The sequence below is a fragment of the Pyxicephalus adspersus genome, chromosome 5 (assembly GCF_032062135.1).
Source record: "Pyxicephalus adspersus chromosome 5, UCB_Pads_2.0, whole genome shotgun sequence".
Lineage (NCBI taxonomy): Eukaryota > Metazoa > Chordata > Amphibia > Anura > Pyxicephalidae > Pyxicephalus > Pyxicephalus adspersus.
The window spans coordinates 102,266,003-102,290,469 of NC_092862.1; the positions used below are offsets into that span (position 1 = coordinate 102,266,003).

General features: G+C 36.3%; 1 protein-coding gene across 1 annotated transcript in view; it reads left to right on the plus strand.

Annotated features, from left to right (window-relative positions):
• Positions 1-14,436, plus strand: part of LOC140331348 (intraflagellar transport protein 70A) — a 29,698-nt gene extending 15,262 nt beyond the window's left edge. The window contains exons 12-19 of the mRNA XM_072412308.1: positions 284-349; positions 1,137-1,213; positions 4,675-4,885; positions 9,662-9,733; positions 11,289-11,392; positions 12,086-12,164; positions 13,638-13,767; positions 14,183-14,436. Of these exons, the coding sequence (XP_072268409.1) occupies positions 284-349; positions 1,137-1,213; positions 4,675-4,885; positions 9,662-9,733; positions 11,289-11,392; positions 12,086-12,164; positions 13,638-13,767; positions 14,183-14,319 (876 nt within the window). The 3' untranslated portion in view covers positions 14,320-14,436. The remainder of the gene's footprint in view (positions 1-283; positions 350-1,136; positions 1,214-4,674; positions 4,886-9,661; positions 9,734-11,288; positions 11,393-12,085; positions 12,165-13,637; positions 13,768-14,182) is intronic.
• The last annotated feature ends 10,031 nt before the right edge of the window (positions 14,437-24,467 follow it).

Sequence of the window (24,467 nt, forward strand, 5' to 3'; positions counted from 1 at the left end):
AGCAAACCCTTAAAACTTTTTTTTCTTTATTAATAATAATAATAATAATAATAATAATAATATTATTATTATTATTTTTTTATAAATCATGCCTTCTTTTAGTATACAGGAAATACTTTGCTTCTCTTCTCTCTTTCCAGTTTATTTAGAAATACAAAAAAAATTCTTTCAGGGACAAACCACACCATACCCTGCTGAGGGACATTCAGTACACTCCTTTTGGTCCTATGTTTAATATTTATCATCTTATTTCATTTCTGATCATATATTATTTCTCCTTTAGGCTTATGCAAAGCTTGAACAGCTGGCTGGGATGCTTACAGAACAGCTAAGAAAATTAACAAAACAGGTATAAACTTCTTTAGTTGTCTATAACATGCCACTAAAAGTACCACTAAAAACTTTATACAAGCTTCTAAACACAAAATTAAACTACACACAGTATTTGTAAATTGGAAAGGTCAATGTACACGTTTGTGTTTAGATGAAAATGACGAAGATACAATCAGGGAGATAGAAGTCAGGTAAGACAGTATCCAAGACTTTGGGCCTGCTTTTATGAATGCTCTCCAAGGCTGGATAGCTTTAATAAATCAGGCCTTTTGTGCTTATTTCCAGTTCAGTTTAATGCAGTAAATACTGTGGTGGAATAGAGGGTAAACATATAGATAGATTCATCTACAGTATATTCTTTTTATTACCTTCATAATGAAAACAAATGCAGAGGTTTCATCATGTCTACTTTCCGTTCTTTCTCTAAGACTGAACAAAGTGAGTGCCTGTAATCTCTCCTCTGTTTTTTTCACTCAAACTTGTAAACATTTTGGTTTCCCTTTGGATTAATATGTTTTTGTTACTGAGGACTCCAATATTCTTATTGAGATCTATCTAAATATGTGTATATGGATATATATGCCACTTACAGAAAGTAATCTAAACACAGCCTTGTGGTACACCATGAGCAACTGGTCTGTGCGTCAGTTCTATTTATATCCACACTCTACTTTCTATTCTTTAGTTATCTAGGTATTCACTGAATCATCCAAAGGTTAAATCCTGGCTTGAAGGAAAAAAATATAACATTATAAAAAAAATACTTTGCATAGCCCTAAAACATTTTTAATATGTTTGCATAGGTACAAGAAGCAAGACACAACCGTGATGATGATGCTGTTAAAAAGGCTGTGAATGAGTATGACGAAGCCTTAGAAAAGTAAGTTGAGTTACATACATACTCATGTATAAACAGATATTTTTTTTTTCAAGTGAAAATCCTATTAGAAAAAGAATCTCTGTTTATGTTCAGGCCACATCACTAGATAGCACTGTGTCCCTTTTTAAAGTGTTAAAAAAAAATAAAAAAAAATATATATATATATATATACATATATATTTATATATGTGGTGATCAGAAACTCTCTTCACTTTGAGTAAGTAATCTCCATATTTAGTAGTGGTGTACACAGCTCATTCTGTTTTATAACATATGCATATGCTCCTTTTGTAAAGTAGCATTCACAGCAAATCTGCTAGTCAAGGTTTTTGAAATAAACATTACCGATCTTAACTATTTTTAATGAAGGTTTCTATTAAAAATGTAGCACTCGGTCCGCATAAGTGCCAATCAGGTATGATCAATACCTTATATATATACCAGAAAAGAATAAAAGTGTAAATCATCAATGAACTGACATACATTCATAAAAATGGCAATTGTGTCAGCTGACTTTTTTTGAATACAAGGAGCAAGGAAGTCACATTATTTTATAATAGAAAAAGGTTTATGGTTTATTCTATGGTATGTATGTATGCAATGCTATGTACTGTATAAACTCAATGACATTTTCTGCCCCTCAAATTGCTTTGTATTTTTAAGCTCTCCTTTTATGGACTATTTGTAATATTGGGGGTTGGTAGAGTTCATTACAGCTGTAAATAACAACAGTGAATCATGTGGTAGGAATCTGGGGACAGGCTGCAGGTAGGAGTCTCAACAGATGGAATTTAGGCAGGTAAGCTATATCAATCCCACCTTCCCTTTTTACCCATTTTCTCAAGTGCAAATTGTGGGTTTGGCCCATACTTGAATAGTCTTACATTTAAGTATAAACGGTATATTATTTGTGGATCACTAGATGTTGTTTTTGATTGCTTTCAATCAGCACCTTTAACCACCTGGCCATTAAGCCCGAGCATGCCCGGGGTAAAAACTTTTGCAATTTTCGTTAACCCCGAGTTTTTCTCACCAGGTGGTTAAATGTAAACAAATGTTAAATTGCAATCCGATTGTCATACATTGTATGACAATCGGATTACAACTGAAAGCAAATACTCACCCAGTGTCCGCAGCTCCTCTAGCAGAAATAAAAGATTTGCTATTGCTGCTGGCATCTGCAGTGAGATGTCAAGCATAATGCAGAAATCCTGCATTGTGCTGTGCATCTCTCCGGAGATGCCAGCAGCTTCCAGCGTCCATCGTCTCTGTCTGTGTCTGTGTAAGCTGGGCAGGGAAATCCCCCCTCACATCATTCGGAGGATGAGTCATCTTCCGGGTGATGTGATTGGTGATGTATGGGGGTGTGTCAGGGAGGGAAATTTAAAAGCAGATTACAATGTAATCTGCTTTTAAATGGTTTTTACAGTACAAAAACACCACACAACATGAAATAAAAATAAAAGTACATTTTTAATTTTATTTTTAGATTACATTGTTGTCTATTATTTCATTATTGTTTTAAATTATTATTTATATTTATGTATTATATTATAATTTATGATTTTAATATAATAAATAAATATAATTATCATACCCGGGAGGTAATCCTAAGAATTACAAGCCCACAATATAAACAAAAATTTCTATGCAAAAAAAAAATAGGATAGGATTTTATTAAACGTACATTTTTTTTTTTTTACATGATTGTGTGTTTAAAACTTTTTTTTATATTCATGATATCTACTAGACCCTTGTTCGGACATATTTCTGTAACTTACAGGTCTAAAATGTAAAAAAAAAAAATTTCATGAAAAACAGTGTAACGCTTTTGGTACAGAAATCTAGACATCAGTGTAACGCCCAGGAGGTTAAATTGCTTGGTACACATGTTTTTTTCATATGGAATTCAGCCTACACCACCAAAACTGCTTTGTTAAAATTACATACAGTGCAAAAAAATACCCAATTGTTAGCCCCCTCTAGGTTTTTAAGTGCCCAGGTATTTAACCTATGGGCTACATCACCTTGGTGTTGATTCTTGCTTTGGAAAATGATTGACTTTTTACTTTATTACATTGTACAATTTGCTGTGTTGTCCATTGACCCATAACAACCACTCAGAAATGAGCTTTTCCTGGTCTGTCTACTTTGGGGAAATCTTAAATCTGATGGTATTCATACAGATTACATAAAAAGTGTTTGTTTTAAAGTGTAAATGGCTACTGAACAACTAATGTTTTTAGTTTTCACTCTTTACAACAAACTATTAATTGTAACAAATACAATAAAAGATGGTGACTGTTGTTATATATAGCACACTATTTGTTATATTTTAATAAAAATACTATTTTAAAAGACAACCCGTCCCAATATGCCTGTCTATTTACCTAGTTTGCTTTTGTGTGCATAATGGAGACTGCAATATTTCAATCATTTAGGCATAGTAGAAGGTTTTGTTAAATGGCTGTTTTTTGTAAGAAGGTGCTATGAAATTAGGACTTACACATCCCAACATATGTTAAAATGTCATCTATGGCAACTATACTAAAAGTGGAGAACATGATCCTATTTTAGAAAAATCCTGTTACCTTGGACTGGTACATGTGAAGTTAATGTAGGCAGCAGAAAGCCAGCTTTAGAAGGCTCTTAGGAGAGCAGCTAGAAGATGAGCACAGCTGATGTGAGGTTACCAAAAGGGTCTTCTAAGTTTTACTTCTGTAAAAGAATCCTAAAACAAATGTAAACGTTTCTATTGCAAGTGGACTAACTGGGCAAAGGTGATGTTTCAGGGAGTGTCAATCAGCGTGCTTGGTGCTTCCCCTGAAGACAATTCCGAGTTCTGAAACTTTAGTGGCGCTGACAAATACTTGAAATATCAACTGTCACAAGTAACCCCACTGATCCCAAAACTTCTCAGTTGAGGTAAAAAAAAAACAAATGTATTCATTTAAGGGAAGTTTAAGCTCAAAAAGTGTGTACGCGCATGGGGAAAAGAAGATTTAAGATCTTCCCCACAGGATGTAAGATGATTGATACTATTATTACTTCCAATGGAATAGCTGAAGGTTGATACTGATACTGCTGTCATTCTCACCTACAACCACCTATTGGGCCTGGTTTATTAAAACTCTTCAAGACTGGAGAGGATACAGTTTAATCAGTGAAGTTGAGTGATCCAGCATACCTGGAATGGATTTCTTAAAATTCATTTGCTATTTGACAGATTCATTCCAGGTTTTTTCTCCCCCTTGGGGAGCTTTAATAAATCAGCCCCAATGAATCTGGGGAAGGGCTGTATGAGCCTGAAAGTGAAAGGCAACCTAAATAAATAGACATATACAAGTGCATACACATTAACTGTGAAATACAAGAACATTCAAGACTTCTGGAAACCACAAATCTTGGTAATACAGTTGTAATAGTCTTTTAAAGTGCTTGATTTGTTATGTGCATTTCAGATATATACCAGTTCTGATGGCCCAGGCAAAGATTTACTGGAACATGGAGAATTACCAGGAGGTGGAGCAAACCTTCCGCAAATCAGTGGAGTTCTGCAATGAGCATGATGTGTGGAAGCTGAATGTGGCTCATGTTCTGTTTATGCAAGAAAACAAATACAAGGAGGCAATTGGGTTCTATGAACCAATTGTGAAAAAGCACTATGACAATGTATGTATGCTTTGTTTTTGACATTTTTTTTCTTTCACTGCCTTTAAATACAAATTAGATATATATAACTTCTTTATGTGGAACAAAGTTGACCACATATAATATTGTTTAAAACAATTAAATTATTTTTATATCATCTAGCTCATCCAGAACGAAAGCCATAATTTTAATAAATGGTATTTCAATAAATTCTGCATATGCAGAAAATATAGGATTGTTTTGTGTGTGCAGAAATGATGTTTATGGCCGTCTTTTTTTTCTGTAGACATTTCTTGACATCTTTTCTGATGTAGAGGGAGCATGCATGATTTTCAATGGTCCTAATTTGTTCCGGGCTTGCTGGATCACCCAGGTTCACCTATGATAGTCTATCTTCTCCAGTCTTGGATAGCTTAAATAAATCAGGCCAAATGTGTCCAAGTAAAATAGCTGCGTTTAAAGGATTATTTTACCTGTAGTCAAAAAAAGTTAAAACATGTTACTCCACCTCCACTCACTGCAAAAGCAGACATTACCCACCACAAAAGCAGCCCCTGTACCACTGAGAATAAGCTCTGCATCCTACTGGTTGTGAAGCACTTCATTGGGGATGTTTTTCTTAGAATATTTTGATTATTGGATGCTGGGTAGTGTAAGAGTAATCAAATGTCAGTTCCTTTGCATGAGTACCGAAGAAAAAAGCTGTCATATTTTGCAAGCTTGCTTTGTATGATTAGATGGCACTTTGGACAGAAGTAGAATGTAAAGTCTAACTCCTTCTATTGCACCTTTCTTCAATAATTCTCTCAAATAATCTGCTTAGTAAGAAGTACCTGGTGACTGTAAAAATGGTTAAAATATATCTATTTCTTCTGCTGTCGCACATAAAAACGTTGGAAAGAGGGCAGAGTGATGGAGAGATGATGTCATTAGTTATCCTCTTCTCCCCCCCTGTCCTATAACAGGCTGTGTGTAAGAAGTAAGACGGAGTAAGAAAGAGGAGTAAAGAAGAACCAGGTCTCCAGATTGTCACATAAATTCTGTTGTGATTTATTAGATTTTTATTTAGTCGCTCTGTCTTCTTGAATTATGTTCAGACATTACATTTAACCAACTACCTTATACCCCTAACCAAGTACCTTTACATTAAACCAAATGCCTGCCATTGTAGATCAAACTGAATCCTTTCAAAGTATTTGGAGATTAATCAATAGCTTAAATCCACCTTTGGAAAAAGCTCTTCTCTTTGAATGTTTACTGAAGCTTTTGCATCATCTTTGCATAATTTTTCTCCTGTGCATCTCAGCTGGGACAGTGTAACATTGAAGAATGTCCTTGCAAGAGAAAAGTTTCGGTAAACTGAGCGTTTGTCCCTTTTTTTGTTTTAATATTTTCTCCATTGCTTTGGTTGCATGGCTTTTCTGAGTGTTTGCCCCTGTATGATGTGCTGCTCTTTCTCAGGCCTGCAAATATGCACTTTGTCTATCACAGCCTGACACCATTTGTAAATACTTTTTGTAGCAAAGGTATGTAGTGACAGAGTTATTGTAAAGATAATATACTTTTTTGTTTTAGGATGGAAGGTATATTTCTTGAGTTTTTCTTGACCCATGTATGTTGCATTTTTAAGGTTGATGCATTTGGTCTTTGGTACTTTTAAATGCAAGGTCTTAAGTCCCCATAAAAATACAGAAATACAGACTAGCTAGTTTAGTTTCATGATTTGTTGTCTTTGTGTATCTTTTTTTTGTGTGTTTTTCTCCCACACAGGATGAAAAAAACAGAGATATCAAAAAAGCCCATCCAGCTCTGTGCACAGGGGGAATACATGTGTAACCGCAACCCCTTTTAGGTGCAATGTGTTGCCATTAATTGTTAGTGGTGACTCAATGGCCTGATTTAATAAACCTCCTGGGGAGGAAACACTTTCATTACTGAAGCTGGAATGGATTTCTTAAAAGTCATTTGCTGTTTGTTAGCAAATGTTTTACAATCCTGGACCAGATCTGTTCTTGGTTTGCATTGGTGAAAGTGTATCCTCTTTAGCCTTAGAGAGCTTTAATAAATCAGGGCCAATGTATTAACCCAGCATACATGCAGATCCAGAAGACTGAGTGACGTTCTTTTTTTTTTAATATTAGTTCTGGTACGTTGGCAGCCTAATAACTCATATAGGCTGCATTACCACAATGCACAATAAGCTGTAACCTCATTACCACACCAGGGTGGAGCAGTGAGAATTGTATCCTAAGTTTTCGCTAAGTGGCTCAGGACTTAATAAATGACTAATACGTTCTTGGTGTTTGCACTTTAGGACTCCTAATACCTTCTTGCCCTTCTAGGCCAGGTTAGGTTTAAAGGCAGACCTTTAGGTCTCAGCTTGTATAAAGCATTATGTAAAGTTTAGGTCTGTGTTTAACAGCTGCATGGTAAAAGGAAAGAGTAATAGTCTGCCATCATATAACAATTGTTGACTAAAAGTTTTTGCCAACCCCCATATGATCAATATTAGTACAAAGAGAGAGACAGTTAACAGAGGTTTTTTTATGGCAAAAAATAAAACCCTCGTGTTTACTGTGCCTCTCTCTTTGTACTACGGTAATATTTACCAGCTGCATACTGCACTTACTGGGTGCTTTAAAAACTTTAGGAAACCTACTTGCTGAAAGCTTTGTGAATTCTTTGTAAAAGTTGCTGTACATATTATATAAAAGTCAAAGCTCATATGTACAAAGCCATAGTGCCAGATTTACATGGGTTAATGTAATATTCAATTTGGTTTAATAAATGGTAATGCAGCATTCCCAGAATGTATTTTTATGTAATAGACATAAACTTGTATGCCTTCAGTGCTTGGTTACAGAACACTGGTTTTGTGGTCTTTTTTAGGGAATCTTGGGGGAATGATATTGGGGGAGGGGCCACTGTCATATGACTAGCCAGCAAATAGATACAAAATGATTCTTATTATATGAAAATGATATGATTCTAAAAATGTTGGTATGAATACTGGGTATCATGTAGGTTAATACATTTCACTACATATTTGTTAAATCAACATTAAACATTAATTTATGATTTTTATATATCAAAACATTTATCATTCATAAAAAAATATCATTACACAATAACTTTTTCAAGCATGAAAAACACAGTAGATCTTATTTATTAAGGATCTACTGCATGTTTGATGTATGATAAATGTAATGGGCCTCATAAATTAAAGCTCTCCAAGGCTGGAGAGGATACACTTTCATCAGTGACCCTGGGTGATGCAGCAAAACTGGAATGGAAACATTTAACAAATACATGATTTCATAAAAAATTCTCATTATGGACCTGATTTATTAAAGCTCTCCAAGGCCGGAGAGCATACACTTTGGGTGATCCAGTAAACCTGGAATGAAAGTAATTTGCTATTTGTTAGCAGGTCCGTTCTAGGTTTGCTGGATCACCCATCTTCACTGATGAAAGTGTATCATCTCTAGCCTTGGAGAGCTTTAATCAATCAGGCCCTATGAGCCAGGAGAATGCAACTATGACTCCTCTAACTGTTTAAGAATAGTTTTGAACATATGTAAATAATAAAGCTTATAAATCATATTCCAGTCATTAGAAAACTATAGTCCCAGGTACTTAATCCTATGTGATTCCTGGATTTATCTTATATCCAGCAACTAAAGACAGAAAAATTCAGAAAGAAATGGAACACAATGATTGCTATTGCACATGTCAAATAACACAGGCACCATCCAGTAGCATTAGGAGGAGAACTTAGTAACCCTTTCTATATGTATTATCACTAATCGTCTCTTTTCACTGATTCGATAAGGGAATTAGTTACCCAAATGTATCCAGAAAATGCCTAAGTGTCTTTAAATAATAATAGTCTGTCATGCTTTTACAGTATGTGACTTCATTGGAATAATTGGAAAGCACATCCGCAAAAACATGGCACCTTATTTATGGGTTCATTATTTTGCGAGAAAATAAAAATATAAAACTAGTGCAGGCAGGTCTTTCCACATATGACTAATAGTGTAAATACAATATAAGCCTTGGGTTAAGTAGGCATTTATATGGTGATGGCTGAACAAAATGGAAGGCACCTTATTTATGGGTTCATTATTTTGCGAGAAAATAAAAATATAAAACTAGTGCAGGCAGGTCTTTCCACATATGACTAATAGTGTAAATACAATATAAGCCTTGGGTTAAGTAGGCATTTATATGGTGATGGCTGAACAAAATGGAAACCAACCCCTCTTTGACCAATGCTCCCTCAATCGCTACCCCGTCCTTATCCCATCCTTCACCTGGCCCCCCTGCATTATTTTTTGACAGATTCTGAGCACTGCAGAGAGCTGCACCTTGCCCTGGACTCAGAAGTTGGGTGACTCTGGGTGTCCTTTAGGTGTAGGGATGTCCTAAAGTGTAGGATGAGGCTGGAGCACTGAGAGGGCGAGGGAGTGTTTTATCCCCAAATATGTTTGGGGAAGGCTGGAAGTGGACTATGATTGTTTTGAAAGCATAATTCATGACTTTGTACATGTATGACATTCAAACCTTTGTGAATATATCTGGTTTATATTGCTGTGTGATGCATTTTTTTGTGGTCTGTGTGATACTAATTTAAAATGAAACTCTAGCTTTGTCAGCTCCTTTCATGCAATAGCACATCTGTGTTTCTGGTCCAAATGGAAATTACAATAAATTATTACAATATGATTTGTTATTTTTTGTAAAAAATGTAATATAACTTCCAATTAAACTTCCTTATTCTGGCTTTTTTTTTAGATCTTGAATGTCAGTGCAATTGTGCTTGCAAATCTGTGCGTTTCCTACATCATGACAAGTCAGAATGATCTGGTATGCCTTAATTGTTGTTAAGCTGCTATAAATGTTGTTTACCCTTAACCTACTTCCCTAAAATTTTCGTAAAAGGAACTTTTGAGTCACATTTAGTGTTGCATTCTTATGTATGTCAGTGCTCAACCCAGAAATTTTTGTAAGGTTGGGAGGTGGGAAGAAATTCTAGGCGGGTGGAAGCCCCTGAATGTTGACCCAACTCATCAGTAACCACCCAAAAACAGCCGGGTGGTTGCCGAAAAGTGCCAGGTGGTGCGCTAAGCTAAAAGGGTCTGGGGAGAACACTGTATGTATATACCTAGCAATGCTTCAGTGAGCAATAACTTTAGATTTAGAAGCAAACCAAAAGCATAACAATAGCTTGCATTTGAGGCTGTTCAGGGATCAATCAACTTTATGATGTCTTAAGTGGCAACAGTTTGTCATAAACATTATATGAAGAAACATTGCCATCTAGTGGTGTGGCCAAAGTATAAACCATGATTCTTTTTCCAATAGCATTTTCAGGTCAAAGTAAAATATCAGTTTATACTTTAGTATGTATGACAACTGAATGTGCCCTATTGTTTATTAGAATCTGGTTCAAAAAGTAAACATTGTATTCCACATCTATCAAAAATGCTTAACAAACAAATCAGAACTAGAACAATACAGCCAGTGTACACTGGTGCCTACTGTGAGTTTTACAAAAACATATTTGCTATGGCATTTAAGGTGGCTATTCCCTCCCATTGTAGAGTGCTTTTGCTCTTTTTTCAGCCAGAATATTCAAGATGGTGAGCACTATGGTAGACAACAAGGCAGAATGTTACCTTCAGGACTGTTGTGCAACTTATTAGGATCATGCAAACACCATGGATCCACATTTGTGTCTGTCCAAACATTTTAAGAGCAGCTGTCAATCAATTGCTTTATATAGATGCAAGGGAATAGAGACAGAAGTGGAAAGCTGTGTTTGCAAGGGAAATTGTGGACCCAATTGTGACATACTGGGCCCAAAGTGTATTTTAAAGATTTTTTTTCTTTGCATAATGCTAATTTGCAAGACATTAAAGTATCTCACTCCTTTATTTTGTTTTTGTTTTTTTTTATGTTTTTACACAAAAATTAATTTTCTAACCTTAGCATTGGGTTCTGCATTATAGCAACATTTTCTTTTTTACTCAAACATGAGCACACAGACCTGAGAATCAGGAGGAATTATGTTATACTCAATATTTATTTTATAGATATGCTGAAGTATTTCACAAATCGATATTCTGCATATTCAGCACTGTTAAAATAGTTTTTATATAGAACAATAAAGATCATGTTACTAACAGCAATAATCCATTCACTTATGTTAGAGTTGCTAAAAGTTTTTTTGCTTTTTTTTTGTTTTTCCTTTTTATTCTTTTTGGAGACGTAAATTCAGCACAGTCTTTCTCATCCATGTCTCAGTGCAGCACAATAATAATGCATCAATAACCACTATCAAGGAGGGGAGCACTTGCATTGTTATTAATGTTCCATCTTTATCACTCAGAAAGCATTCTAATAAATTTGTCCTTTATAGGCAGAAGAATTCATGAGGAAAATTGAAAAAGAAGAGGAACAGATTGCGTATGATTACCCTGATAAGAAAATCTACCATCTCTGCATAGTTAACTTAGTTATTGGGTAAGTAATTTTTTCTTGCATGAAAGTGCAACACAAGGCAACAAACTCAACTCTCTGTGACAGCATTTCTTTAAAGTCTGGTTATTTTGTATCTGTCCCTAAAATGGTTTGTAGCATAGTACAAAACACTGATAAATCATTAGTTTCTGCTCAGTCTTTACCAGAGTAAAGTCTTGTTCTTGCTCTTTGTGACTGCTAAGTCATTCATGAAGTTGCACAATTAAAAGCATGTGCCCCAGCAGTAATTTAGCTGTGTTTTACATATTATTAGTTTTAAACTCAGTTGTTAGCACTCTGGCCTTTGCAGCACTAGGTCCTAGATTCGAATCTCGGCCAGGACACTATCTGCATTGAGCTAGTTTGTGGGTTCTCCCCGTGTTTGAGTGGGTTTCCCCTGGGCACTCCGGTTGCCTCCCACATTCCAAAAACATGCAGTTAGGTTAATCGGCTTCCCCCGAAAAATTTGATCTAGGACTGTATTAAAAGATTAACATACATAAAGACAATAACAAATGACTGAGTTGGGGACATTAAATTTTGAGACTCATTGAGGGACAGTTAGTGACATGACTATGGACTTTGTAAAGCACTATGTAATATGTTGGTGCTAAAAAACAATTTTTGTTGTTTACATTTTTCATTTCTTATTTGTTGTGAATTTTTGAAACTAATATTTCATGTTCTCTTTAACAGGACCCTTTATTGTGCTAAAGGAAACTACGAATTTGGCATTTCTCGAGTGATCAAAAGCCTTGAACCATACAATAAAAAGGCAAGCAAAAAAAATAAATTATGGGCAGCCCAAAATTGACCTTAAAATGTACTAATGACATATGACTGAGGTAGGGACATTAGATTGTGAGCTCCTTTGAGGGACAGCTATGGACTTGGTACAGCACTGCGTAATATGTTGATGCTATATAAATACTATGTAATAATAATAATAATAATGTGCTACTGTTAACTGGCAAAATAACTATATTACTGGTTTCAAAGCCCAGGTTAATATTACCAGGTAGTATTGGCACCAAGACTCATGTTTATACTAGTCGTAGTATTGATTGTCTATATTTATGTTAGCTATAGTAGTGGTACTAATGGCTAGTTTAATATAAGTATTAGTATTAGTACCAAGGCCCAGGTTTAGGTTCATGTTAGATAAAAAATTTAAACTAAAGCGCATGTAAAAGTTTGGTATAGTAATAGTATTAGGGCCCAGGTTCATGTTAGTATTGTTCCTGAAACACATCAGTTTATTTTAAGTAAAGTATTAATGTAAAAGCCTAGGTTGAAGTTAGGCATAGTATTGTTACTACATGTTCATATTAGATATAGTTAAGCACATGTTCATATTAGATATAGTATTGAAGCTGAAATCCAGTTTAAAGTTAGGTATAGTATTATTACTAAAGCACATGTTTATGTTGGCCTGTAATATTGGTACAGAGGCCCAAATTCAAGTTAGGTAAAATATTAGTGTAAATTATACTAAAGCCCATGTTCATATTTGTTATACTTTACCAAGACCTGGGTTCATGTTGGGTTTAGTATTAGTACTAAACCCATTACTGTATACCTAGGAGCCTGTATATGGAGGGTTGATAGGAATTATACCAACTTGAATGTAGCTGGCTGTCATGTACAGTGAAGCTCCTGTATTCTTCAGAAGAAACACAAGAAGTGCATGAAAATTAAAGGAACTTTAAAGGTCAGCCCGGCACAATATAAATTGTAGAATATGGTATATTAGAAAACACCGACATTTCTGATTTATTTTTTATGGCTTTAAACGCAGAGTTTCAAATTTTAAGGTAAACCCATGTGTACCCAATGATTTAGGTAAACCTATACTGAGATAAATAGGAAGGCTGCCATTACAGTCTTTTGAAAGTTGTGGCTTTTTTTTTTTTTGTTTACAATATCGTCTTCAGTAATTCTTGCATCCCTGACCCAGCTTAAGGAAGAAGCATTCAGCTAATGAAATCTTGTTGAAGTTGAAATATTTGAGGACATGTTCAAGGTCACAGAAAAGTACAGAAGCCTTTGCATCAGCTAATAATGACATCCAGTATATTCTCAGGTGTCCCTGGTTCTTGCAACACCAATGTTCTGAGTTTGCTTAAAATATTAGATAGAAATGTTTAAAGAGCTGAGGCAGGGATTATAAGGGCATTCAGTTGAGCATTTAAATCTGCTTGCGAGGTCAATAGATAAATATTTATTCATTTGTTTTGTTGGTTTGCAGCTTGGAACAGATACGTGGTATTATGCAAAGCGATGTTTCCTCTCCTTGCTAGAAAATATGGCAAAGCACATGATCATGCTCCCAGACAGCGTCATCTTCGAGTGCATTCAGTTTTTGGAACACTGTGAAAGTAAGTTTTCAGTGGATAGTTACCATTTTTGGATAGAAATGTTGCACTTTAAAGCAAAACTCAAAACAGACATACTGTATAGAACAGCCTAGTGTATTTTACACCTATTTAATGCAGCACAGTAAATTAAAAGAAGGCAATCATATTTACTACTGCATATGCAGCCTGACTGACAGAAATAAATACAGGAGGTTCATCTGAGCTTTAACTTTTGTGCTATTGAAAGTGTAAGTAAATGAAAGGTCATTTACCAAAAGTCATAGTAAACAGGAGAAACATCAGCTTTTTTCACAAATCTATTGCTATGCACGTGAAATTTCTTGTACTGCATGTGAATATTCCGAATTCAATGCAGTTTGTTTTTTATTTTTTGCGAGGAATTTGTACATATCATTGTTTTGAATTTTTTTTTCAGTTTATGGCAAAGATATTCCAGCTTTGATTGAACAACCACTAGAAGAGGAGAAAATGCACATTGGCAAGAACACAGTCACTTATGAATCCAGGCAACTTAAAGCTTTGATTTATGAAATAACCTCCTGGAATATGTAATTTATTGCAAAAGAGAATTTCAGTCTAGCTGATGTGTATTTGTATTCTGCTTTTGTGTTTATTATGTGAAATGTAATTCTATACTATTAATTAAATTATTTTGCTAAAAAATATAAATGTTTCCCAAATTTAAAATGACTAAAATTAGCCATGGTAACCGAATCATCTGGATTCTGAAAGGAAGGTTGTTTAGTCCTCTGTTGGGTAACTATAGCCATATATATATGGTTATTTACATAGAAACCCATAACTGTGCAGTTTGGGATATTTCTGACCTGGGTTGCACCACCTACTGGATCCCAAAGCAGTCAAAGGGGAGAAAATGTTTAAAAGGAAAGTGACTTAGCAAGGGAATTTTTTAGAATAATAGGCTTATATTAATGCATCTAGAAAGAATAAAATGTTGCACTGCTGTGTTCCTCTATAGGAAAGTACAGCAGTCATCCCTGATTAGCTTATGATCAATTTGGCTTATTGTTGAACAGCATTGGAGTACCGCTGTACAATGGCATGTCTACATAGCCTAATGACTCTGATCCATGAAATCATGATCAATAAAGTCCCACTGTCTTCTCATGGGAGAAAAAGGAGTAATTTTTATGTTTATCTAAAGGTTAATATACCTGATATGACAGTTTGATTCCCAGTGTTCAAACAATGATCATGGAGTAAAGATAAGATAAGCAGATGCAAGAGTCAACATTATGGGCAAAGCAAACAGTCTTTTATTTGCTTCAGATTGCTTCTATACCCAATTAAAGACTATAGGAATATAAAAGCCGCCAAAGGAAAGCACTGATTTTTGAATGCTCCCGTATATTACAACATATGTCAAAAGCAAGCAGCATTTTCCGATGGAAGCAGAGCTTTACTGTAAACTTGTGACATTGCCTTGTATTGGCGCAGCACTGGTATGCTTTAACCACCTGGGCGTTACACTGATGTCTAGATTTCTGTACCAAAAGCGGTACACTGTTTTTCATGAAATTTTTTTTTTTTAAATTGTAGACCTGTAACTTACAAAATTATGTCCGAACAAGGGTCTAGTAGATATCATGAATATAAAAAATGTTTGAAACACACAATCATGTACAGACTTCTTCTCCGCCGGCCGGCTTCTTCTTCTCGGAGAAGGCACCCGACGCTGGAGAGGGAGATCGACGCTGGAGGACGATGCTGGAGAACGACGCTGGATGATCACAGCGGAACCAGGTAAGTGATCGATAAACCCGAACTTTTCTCACTGTATTTTCATACAGTGAGAAAAGTTCGGGTTTATCGATAATTGCATTTTTTTTTAACCCGAACCAAGGTCGGGTTTAGCGGTAGGGTGGTTAATAGAAGGACAATACATTTAGAGCATAAGCTGCGGAAGCCATGCCACTTTCAAACAGAGGGCCAAAAGACTGAAAAAAACAAAGACTAATCGTCAGTATTTCCTATGGGCAACCTGGCACTTTTCTCTTTTAATTACTGATTTACTATTCCTTAATTTTCCTGTGTCATTCATTTGCACTGAGCAAAAACTCATAGTTTTGAACTAAGAGCTTGTACAACAAATCACACCCAGGTCTTGATTCAAATAACTACATCTTCCCTACATGAAATAATGAACATGCTAAGCCAGTTTTCTCAACCAACATTCAGTGGAATCCTAGGTTTCCTCCAGAGCTTGCTAGGGGTTTCAAAATAATAATGTTATCATCTATTGTACGTAAAATACAAATAAACTCCCACTATATCTCAGGGCATACCTGTGCAGACAGCCCTATTCAGTGCTTGATAACTTGCTTTCTTTAATAAATATGAAACAGAACTACTCAAACCTATAAACACCTATCTTAGCCTCATGAATCACATTAACACTCTTCATGGCACATAGCTAAAGTAACTCCAGGGCAGAAAGGAGAAAATAATAACGGTCTAGAGGTCTGACAAGTAATCGTATGAAACATGGATGTCGGGTTGGCCTGCCTGACCCCAGCAGGAAGCTGAACTGGAAGGTTGCAGATTGAAGGTGTGATTAAATTCCTAGTGTATGCCTGAGCTGATTATACTTGAGCTCCTTTGTCAAAATCCGCTGTGACATATCAGAGCAAGAAATACTAACTCTACATGCAAAATCAAGGCATTCTATATAAATGTTCTCGGATATTGCTTTTTATGTCCACCGTGCCTTTGATAAATAGCCAAAGCTTTCATAAAAAAAATCATGGCTTGTGTGTTTTATGAGATTCTTGCTCTTTTCCTCTCAGAATTTATTCATCTGCTTGTGGCAGGAACACCTTTGTCATTCCCCTGCCATCAAATTCTTGTCTTTTGTAACATACTGAGAGATTGCTTATTTTATAATATTTATAGTAACACTGTATCCAGTCATATACTTGTTGAACAGAATTATTTTTTTTGAAATTGCAAGTAAAATAGTGCTTTGCATTCCCACTCGCAAATCTGTGTATGTATTCCATATATTATATTATCCATGTGTCATTTTACAGGGTCTGTTCCTATTTCTTTAGTATTGATGGGAGTTGATAAAGATGGAACTTGTGTTTGAGGGAAGTGAGGGAATCATTTCCCTACAGGAAGTTCTCTGTATGGACTATTTTTGTTTTATATCAGGACCTGTGCCTCTAATATGAAGGGTTCTAGTCTAACCATGATTCTACCTCTGACCTGCTCTTTTAACAGCCACTTTCTTTATGAAATGCAGTTGTCTATAAAATGAGACAGAAAACAAAAATAGGACTGCTATTGAAGTGATGTGTTCTGCCACGTATTTAGCCACGTATTGTGAGAAGCCTTTTACCTTGAAGGTATGCAGCCATCAGAGATCGGGCCAAAAGGTCAAAAAGAATCCTAAATCCTGCATCATTCCCACACAGCAGTAGAGAAACCAACTGAGAATTCAACGAGACAGATTTGCATGCTCAACTTTTTTATAATATTCTCTTTTTAAAGAATCAAAGGCAGTTAACATTGACAATATCGAATGAGATGTACATTTATCCAGGAGATAAATACATATTCTAAAGAAGAAAGACAAATGGCATTACCCCCAATTCTACAAGGAACCTGATCATACATGACTTGGGGAGCTCAGAGTTCACCTGTTCTCCTGCTTCACCTCCCCAAATTGCCATGTTCACCCCCACTGTTTCCTGCACCTCTTCCCCCCAGAGGCCCATCATCTTTAATAAACACACAACACATCCTGTGGGTTTATTGGCCGTACCTTCAGTTTATTTTAACATTCAACTATCTCTTTAATTCACATTAAATGTTAAGATAACAGCAACAGTGCAATCAAATGAAACCCTCAAATATTAACTGTTACCCAACCTCAGACACTGACGTTACAGGTCCTCGAGAGCCCTGATCACCACCTACACTACTGCTACCAGCTGCAACCCACCAACAATAACAATATCCTACACATAACGTCCCATTATCAGTTTCTCCTCGGAGACGCCATATCTCAGATGGGTCCCTTTACCCACAGAAACCATACTCCACATAATACTGGCTTTGAGGACTCCTAAGTGTCCCTACTAATCCCCCCATCCCCCACACCCTTGGGTGGTAGGGTAGGCAACTCCCTTTCCTGTGGCTTCTGACTGCACTCCCCTCTTCTTCCTTCCCTTTTTCATCTAGCCCCCCAATCATCTTCCAATCCTTGAACACTGACCCAACTTTGCACCTCCATTTAACCCTTTTCTTTCCACCTCCTTGAGCCCCCTGTCATAGCAGCTCTCCACCAACTCCTTTGTCATGGCTCCAGGCTTTACTGAAAGGATGGACGGTTAGGTCCATGTGATCTAAAATGACTGCAGTATCTTATACCTTCTAGTCCTGGGAGACATTTGTAAGATAGTTTCCTAATGCATGCACTACTTTTATCTTGCGATTATTTGAAAAAAAAACTATATTTCTGGTGTGAAGCGGTTTTATCACTAACCTCGCACAAACAACTGAAAGCTGAAGCTGACTACTTGCCATGGGACACCATAAAGGACCTTAAAAACTTCTACAGCTCAAATTAGCCCCCTGTAGTTCAATTTTATGAAATATAGGCAGATACTACATAAAAATGTGTCCGCATATTGTACATACTGAATGCTGTTCAGTGTTTAATATTTATGACAATTTAAATAGATGACTAACGTCCAACTACATTCGCCATTCCTATTTCATCTTTTATTTATGAAGTGAAATATATTACAAAATGCTTTGCCTTATTAGAGTGTAGCTTCCAAGATTTTAATGTTGCTGTACTGTAAGCATATTATAGCAAATGGTGCTGTAGTAGATCATAAGCTCATCATAAACGGAAGTGGGTTAGTGAACAAGCATGCGCAATCCTATAGCTATGGCGGGGAATGAAATAGAGGATGCCAGCTACTGCATTGGTAAAAGGTCCTATTTTCTAACCGGTGCAGTCCATAGTGCAGCCTTTGTGGACCTTTTTTACATGGGGGAATAATGTTCAGGTCTTCAGGGACCCCTTCTATAATCATTTTATCCACAGGTCACAGTACATTAGCATGGTGGCCAGAATGCTTCTTACATTGCTGGTCAGTGGGAAGAATGTCACCCTCACAGATGGCCAAAAAGATCATTGGTGTTAGTTAAACTGATTTGAGAGGCACAAATTGTTCCATGCTCAAGGAACCTGTGCCGCAACCCCTAGGTTCCACAGAACCCTGGTTAAAAAGCACTGTGTGCTTTGACATTAGAACATTCATAATTAACACTGCTCTAGTGCAGGGGTAGATAACCCTTCTATGTAAAGTTTTTTTTTTTTTTTTTTTTTTTATTGAATGCCTTTAAAAACAAAAAGGAAAGCCCTTCCCCTTCTTTCTTTACTGCTAAAGTGGTAAAGACTGAATGGAAGCAGAGAGCCTCCTGGGTAACAAACTTTATGAATCCCAGGAGGCTTCGGGCTGCCCCTTCTGCTCAAGCCCGATCTTTGGAGCTTTTCAGTCATTAAAAAAAAGAAAAGTTAGGGTACTTTACCAGATGGCAGGAGACAGAAGAAAATGTAATGTGTAACATAAATGTATAAGACTGCCTTTAAATCGGACCCCTGTAATCCTCCTAACAACAGCACACAGCCTGTAATATGGAAGAGAAACCAGCAACAACCATTGGGGCTATATTGTTTTAGATTCACAGGTGAATATGTTTGCTGGATAACTTTATCAATATGCTGCTGCCTTTCAGGAGGTAGGTCCTAGGCCAGACTCTGTAGGAAAGTTGCCTGGATTACAAGCCAAAATAAAAAAATAATTATATATTGCAGGGGTGCCCACACTTTTTTGGCTTGTGAGATACTTTTAAAATGACCAAGTCAAAATAATCTACCAACAATAAAAACTTGGACTTAATAACTCCTGTGCGTGGTAGAGTTTATTTTGAAAGTCAGGGCTCTGCGATCTACTCATGCTGCCTTTACGATCTACCGGTAGATTCCGATGCACCTGTTGGGCACCCCTGATATATTGTGTTTACTGATTTTTAGCTGTTGGTCAAGAGCTAAGTATATTCTTAAAATTTGTATCAAAACTACTAAAGATCAATTTTTTACCGTATGCTTCTCATAGGTATCAAGTACAATAACTGTACTTACTTTTTGCATAGAAACATATTAAACACTCAACAATCAGCTATGTTCTGTGTAGATTTGTGTTATTTGTTGCTTATCTGTGTTTAGAAAAAAAAAAAGATTTTAGATATTAGAAAATAAAAGATTTTAGCTTTAAAAGTTAAAAAACATCCGCTGATCAAATATTGGCAGGGGCTGTTGCTAGTTTTTGTAAAGAAGTACAAAACCTTTATCCTGCCTAGGGCCCCTTTTGGACCTGGCTCTGCTATAGGAGCCCATGAAGAGGAAGACGGTAAATGAACACCTACTATTATGCAGTATTTTTTAGTGTTTTAGAATTGAAAGGTGTCAGAGGTTGGAAAGCCTTTGAGATAGAGCTTGGCTGCCATTTGCTATAAATTTTTTAAATCCTATTCCAAAATCTACTTTCTGAATAGTTTCCTATGTAAGAGATCATAAACATGGGAAGTTTTAACAGTAAAACATAAAACTTTTGCTTTTACTAAGGTCAGTTGAGGTAGCTTTGACTTAGTACTATTGTCATTAATAAGAGCAAAATGCCCTTGGCTTCAAGAAGAAGATTAAAGGCACTTAAGCCAGAAAGTACCAGTAGCCATCAGAAAGTGAAGGTATAGTGAAGAATAATAAGATCTTGGAAAAGATCCTGAAACATAGTAGCTGGCAACGTCAGCTGACACAGGCCTGCTTTATATAATCCCCTATCTAAAAAGAAAATTCTATTCTGAATATACACCAAAGTTACAAACTGAGCTCTTCTTTTTTTACTTATGAATCCAAGTTTTTTTTCATTACTGATAACGGATATATGCTACAGAAAGAATACAATGTAACAGACATTGTCCACAATATAGATTACTTTTAAATTTGTTTGGGAATTACGGAAATTTCTAATCTATGGCAGAAATATATAAATACAATTTTTATATTGTATTATAAAAAAGCTTTATTTTAATGGAATAACCAGGTGTGGGCATGTTGGACCCGCCAGGTAAATTGACTCCTGTGCCTTTTGTCTTTCTCCTTCTATAGGGAGTCTTTTCCTGGCTTCCTTTACCAAACATCACTGAATTTTGAATTATATGGTAATCATTTACTTATTTACTTGGCAAAACAACTGTGTATAAATTCTTCTCCTTTTTAAAACTGCAGCTTGGTGATAGATTATGCATTCATAGGTCCACACTGTTCAGTTGTTCACACTAAATATGCAGCAATTGAAACCAATGTAATTGGATTTAATGTAACATGGATTTAATGTTTAATGTTTTTCTAATATTTTTCTAATAATTGTTTTAATGGCACATGTATGTTTAATTACTGGGGATGATTTTTACCTGTGATTTTCATGGTCTTGGGCAATAGTTGGGTTTTTAGTGGAGAAACATGGACAGAAATGTTGGCTGTAGGCCAGTTTGAAAACATTTGAAAGATAGAATGTTGTTCCACCAAGACACAAGAAATGCTTATCATAGCCAGCATGACCTTAAGGCCTGTTGTTGTATGGAGAAAAGTTTAGTGGCACAATGGCTGTGTTTGTCAAGAGACAATCTCCAGTGGAATATTCTTCATGAACTTTTGCAAGCTTGAATCTGTCTAATAATGAAAAATTGTCTTAAACATTTTTAACCCTCTCTAGCTATATTGTACTGTTGATCCCAAAACCTTACTCCATAGAAGCCGTGGTTTACATAAACTGTATTAACAATGAATTTATACTATTATTGTATTTATGCTCTTATCCTTAACTATGTCAGGGGCTAAAAATGAAGAATAAAACCTTTTTTTTGTAGTGTCTTCTTCAGGTACATTCTATTGATGTATCTAGTCTTTGTATTCATGCATTTTTCTTATTTTAGAGTCCATTATGAGTCCATTAAACATTTCCTACTTCCATTATCACTATACCCTTTACATATAATACATTTATTGTTTTTACCAAGTCCTGCTGGTATTTCGACCAATGTTGATTATTTCATATTTGAATTTCATGATATTTCATTTCTACTCATATATAAGTTGTTACAATACCTGTCAGTTCCCGCAGTGCACCCCACTAAACTGTCCTGCGGTGTCCTGTGCACATCTGCCTCATCAGTTAGCATGAGTTAGCATGCAGCACTTCCTGGCCCTGACCCATACCTTGACTCTGACCAAGCTTGTTTGCCGCCTGCCTAGACCTGTGCCTGGACTCTGACTACAGCTGTAGGCCACCTGCCTAGACCTGTGCCTGGAATCCAACTACTCTTGTCTGCCACCTGTCTCCACACCGAGGTCGCTCCAGCTTTCCTCCTTAGGTAGGCTGACCTCGAGGGTCGCGACCTGGTGACCCCCAGCAGCAAAGAGTCCGATGGCCTCTAGGCTACTGGCCCATCACCCCTTGCGGGATGCCCTGGTGAAGACCTGGGGTCACTTAGACTCTGCACCTTGGGTGATTCCATGCTACCTGTCTGTGGAGACCCTGACATAAGTGTTTAGGATATGGGAAAAATCCATTTGTACTGCCGATGCTACTGTTACAATATTATTCTAATTATCTGTCTCTCATGGTATAGGTTCAGTACGGTCTCTACTCTCCCCTGAAGAAGCCATACTGCGAAATGTGTCAGTAAACGGAGACAACTTTATGCTTTCCTCCTATTTTGAGACACAACGCTTTCTTTATTGTATTGCTGGTTAGTTGCTTAGTTAAGCTCTGTATAGCTTAAATATTTAATATATTTATCTCTTAAACTACTAAAGTTGCCAAAGAGCCAATCTTTCCTCCCTTCCTATTTTACATGTTACTTATGGAACCCCTGCTAGAATACGAAAATCCACAGTTCACAGTACATTGGTGTGGAGTCAGTGGGAAGAATGACATCCTTACAGAAAGCTTAAAAGATCATTGGTGTCTGACCTAAGAGGTATGAATTGCTCATTGCTCAAGGAACCCCTAGCATTCTCTGCAGGAACCCCGGATTCCACAGAACCCTGATTAGGAAACACTGTTTTAGAGGCTGTGTTTTTTATATTAGAACATATATGTTCTTTTTGTGATTCCAGAGTAATCTAATGTAATTACACTATATTAAATTATTTTATATTTATTTTTCACATCAATATGTTGAACATGTCAATACAGTTTAGCAGTGCTACAACTTTAAACATTTTTATTCAATTACATGTTAATAAACACTCTATTTGAAGCAGTAAATTGAAGCTGGGTCCAACAGCTATGCAGTAAGAGCTTTTAAATGTAATTAATCATGTCTGTTAAATGATTTAGTATGCAACAAATTTGGCCTATAGGGGAGAGATTATACGCCATTTCATTAGTTCAGAAATGTTTAATGTTAGTCATACATCATTGAAAGTCAGTGTACACAGCATCAAGCAGGACATAGCCTTGGGGAAAATCATATGCAGACACGTTTTGTGCTTCATGTAATAGCTAAAGCTAGGATGTCAGAGGTACCAAGAAATAAAATATAATGATCCTAATGAAAACTTCTAGTAACATTTAGTAGATAACAAACTAGCAGACAGTTCCAATATGTGGATCATGGTTGTGATACGTGCTAGACTGTTTACTGTAATTCAAATTTTCAGTTATATTATCATTATTATTTTTCAGAATTTTTAGAGAGTTTCAGAATAATAGCACACAATGGGCTCATTCACATGACAAAATACAAAGAACAAGCAACATATACAGTTTAATCTTAATCTATTATCAGAATACAGGACCTCACTGGGGTGGCACACCAGTCAGAGCCACGGACCATGTCCCCCGTACAGATCGCAGGCTCGGGCGGTGGGCCGGTTGTGTCCAGAGAGGGTCAGACCTGCGATAGGAGAGTGGTCGGGTTCTGGCATCATGACATCACTGTGGGAGAAGTGTCTTCCTCCTTTGAGTGACACAGGGCTTTACACGCATGCGCGGTCCAATGTCTGTGAAATTAGTGGTCCGTGAGGTCTAAAAGGTTGGGAACCATTGGTCTAAATGACAAGACTTAGCAGATATTGCTAGCATTATTATTATAATTTATGTTGTTTTATTGCTTCTTTTTCTTTGTTTAATAATTTTTGGTAAATATTTTGACAACCTGAACTACACACTCAACTGAAAATATAATGTATTTGTTACATGTAACAATTTCTATTAAAAGGTATGTTCTTAGAAGGTCATCTAAGCAAGATAGAAGCAACACAGTAAACAGGTAGGCTGAATCAATACCCAAATCCAAGAGTATTCATTGGCTCAACAGGTTTGGTTAAGGGAAGGATTAAATTCCTGCTAGGTTATTAGTGTGCTATCTGTGTACCACTGGTAAACCTTCCCATATGAAAGACCCAATATAAAGTTAAAGGAAATCTCAAAAAGTGAGCAGAACTCCCTTATTAGCCAGTTGTCCTCAGAACAAGTGTCTTCATTAGAAGATTTTTCTTTATCCCTTTTCTGGGGACAGTACCAAAAGGTTGAATTTCCCTGTTTTGGTGATAATCAATACTATTAGGGGGGTGAATCTCACCAATGGGGACA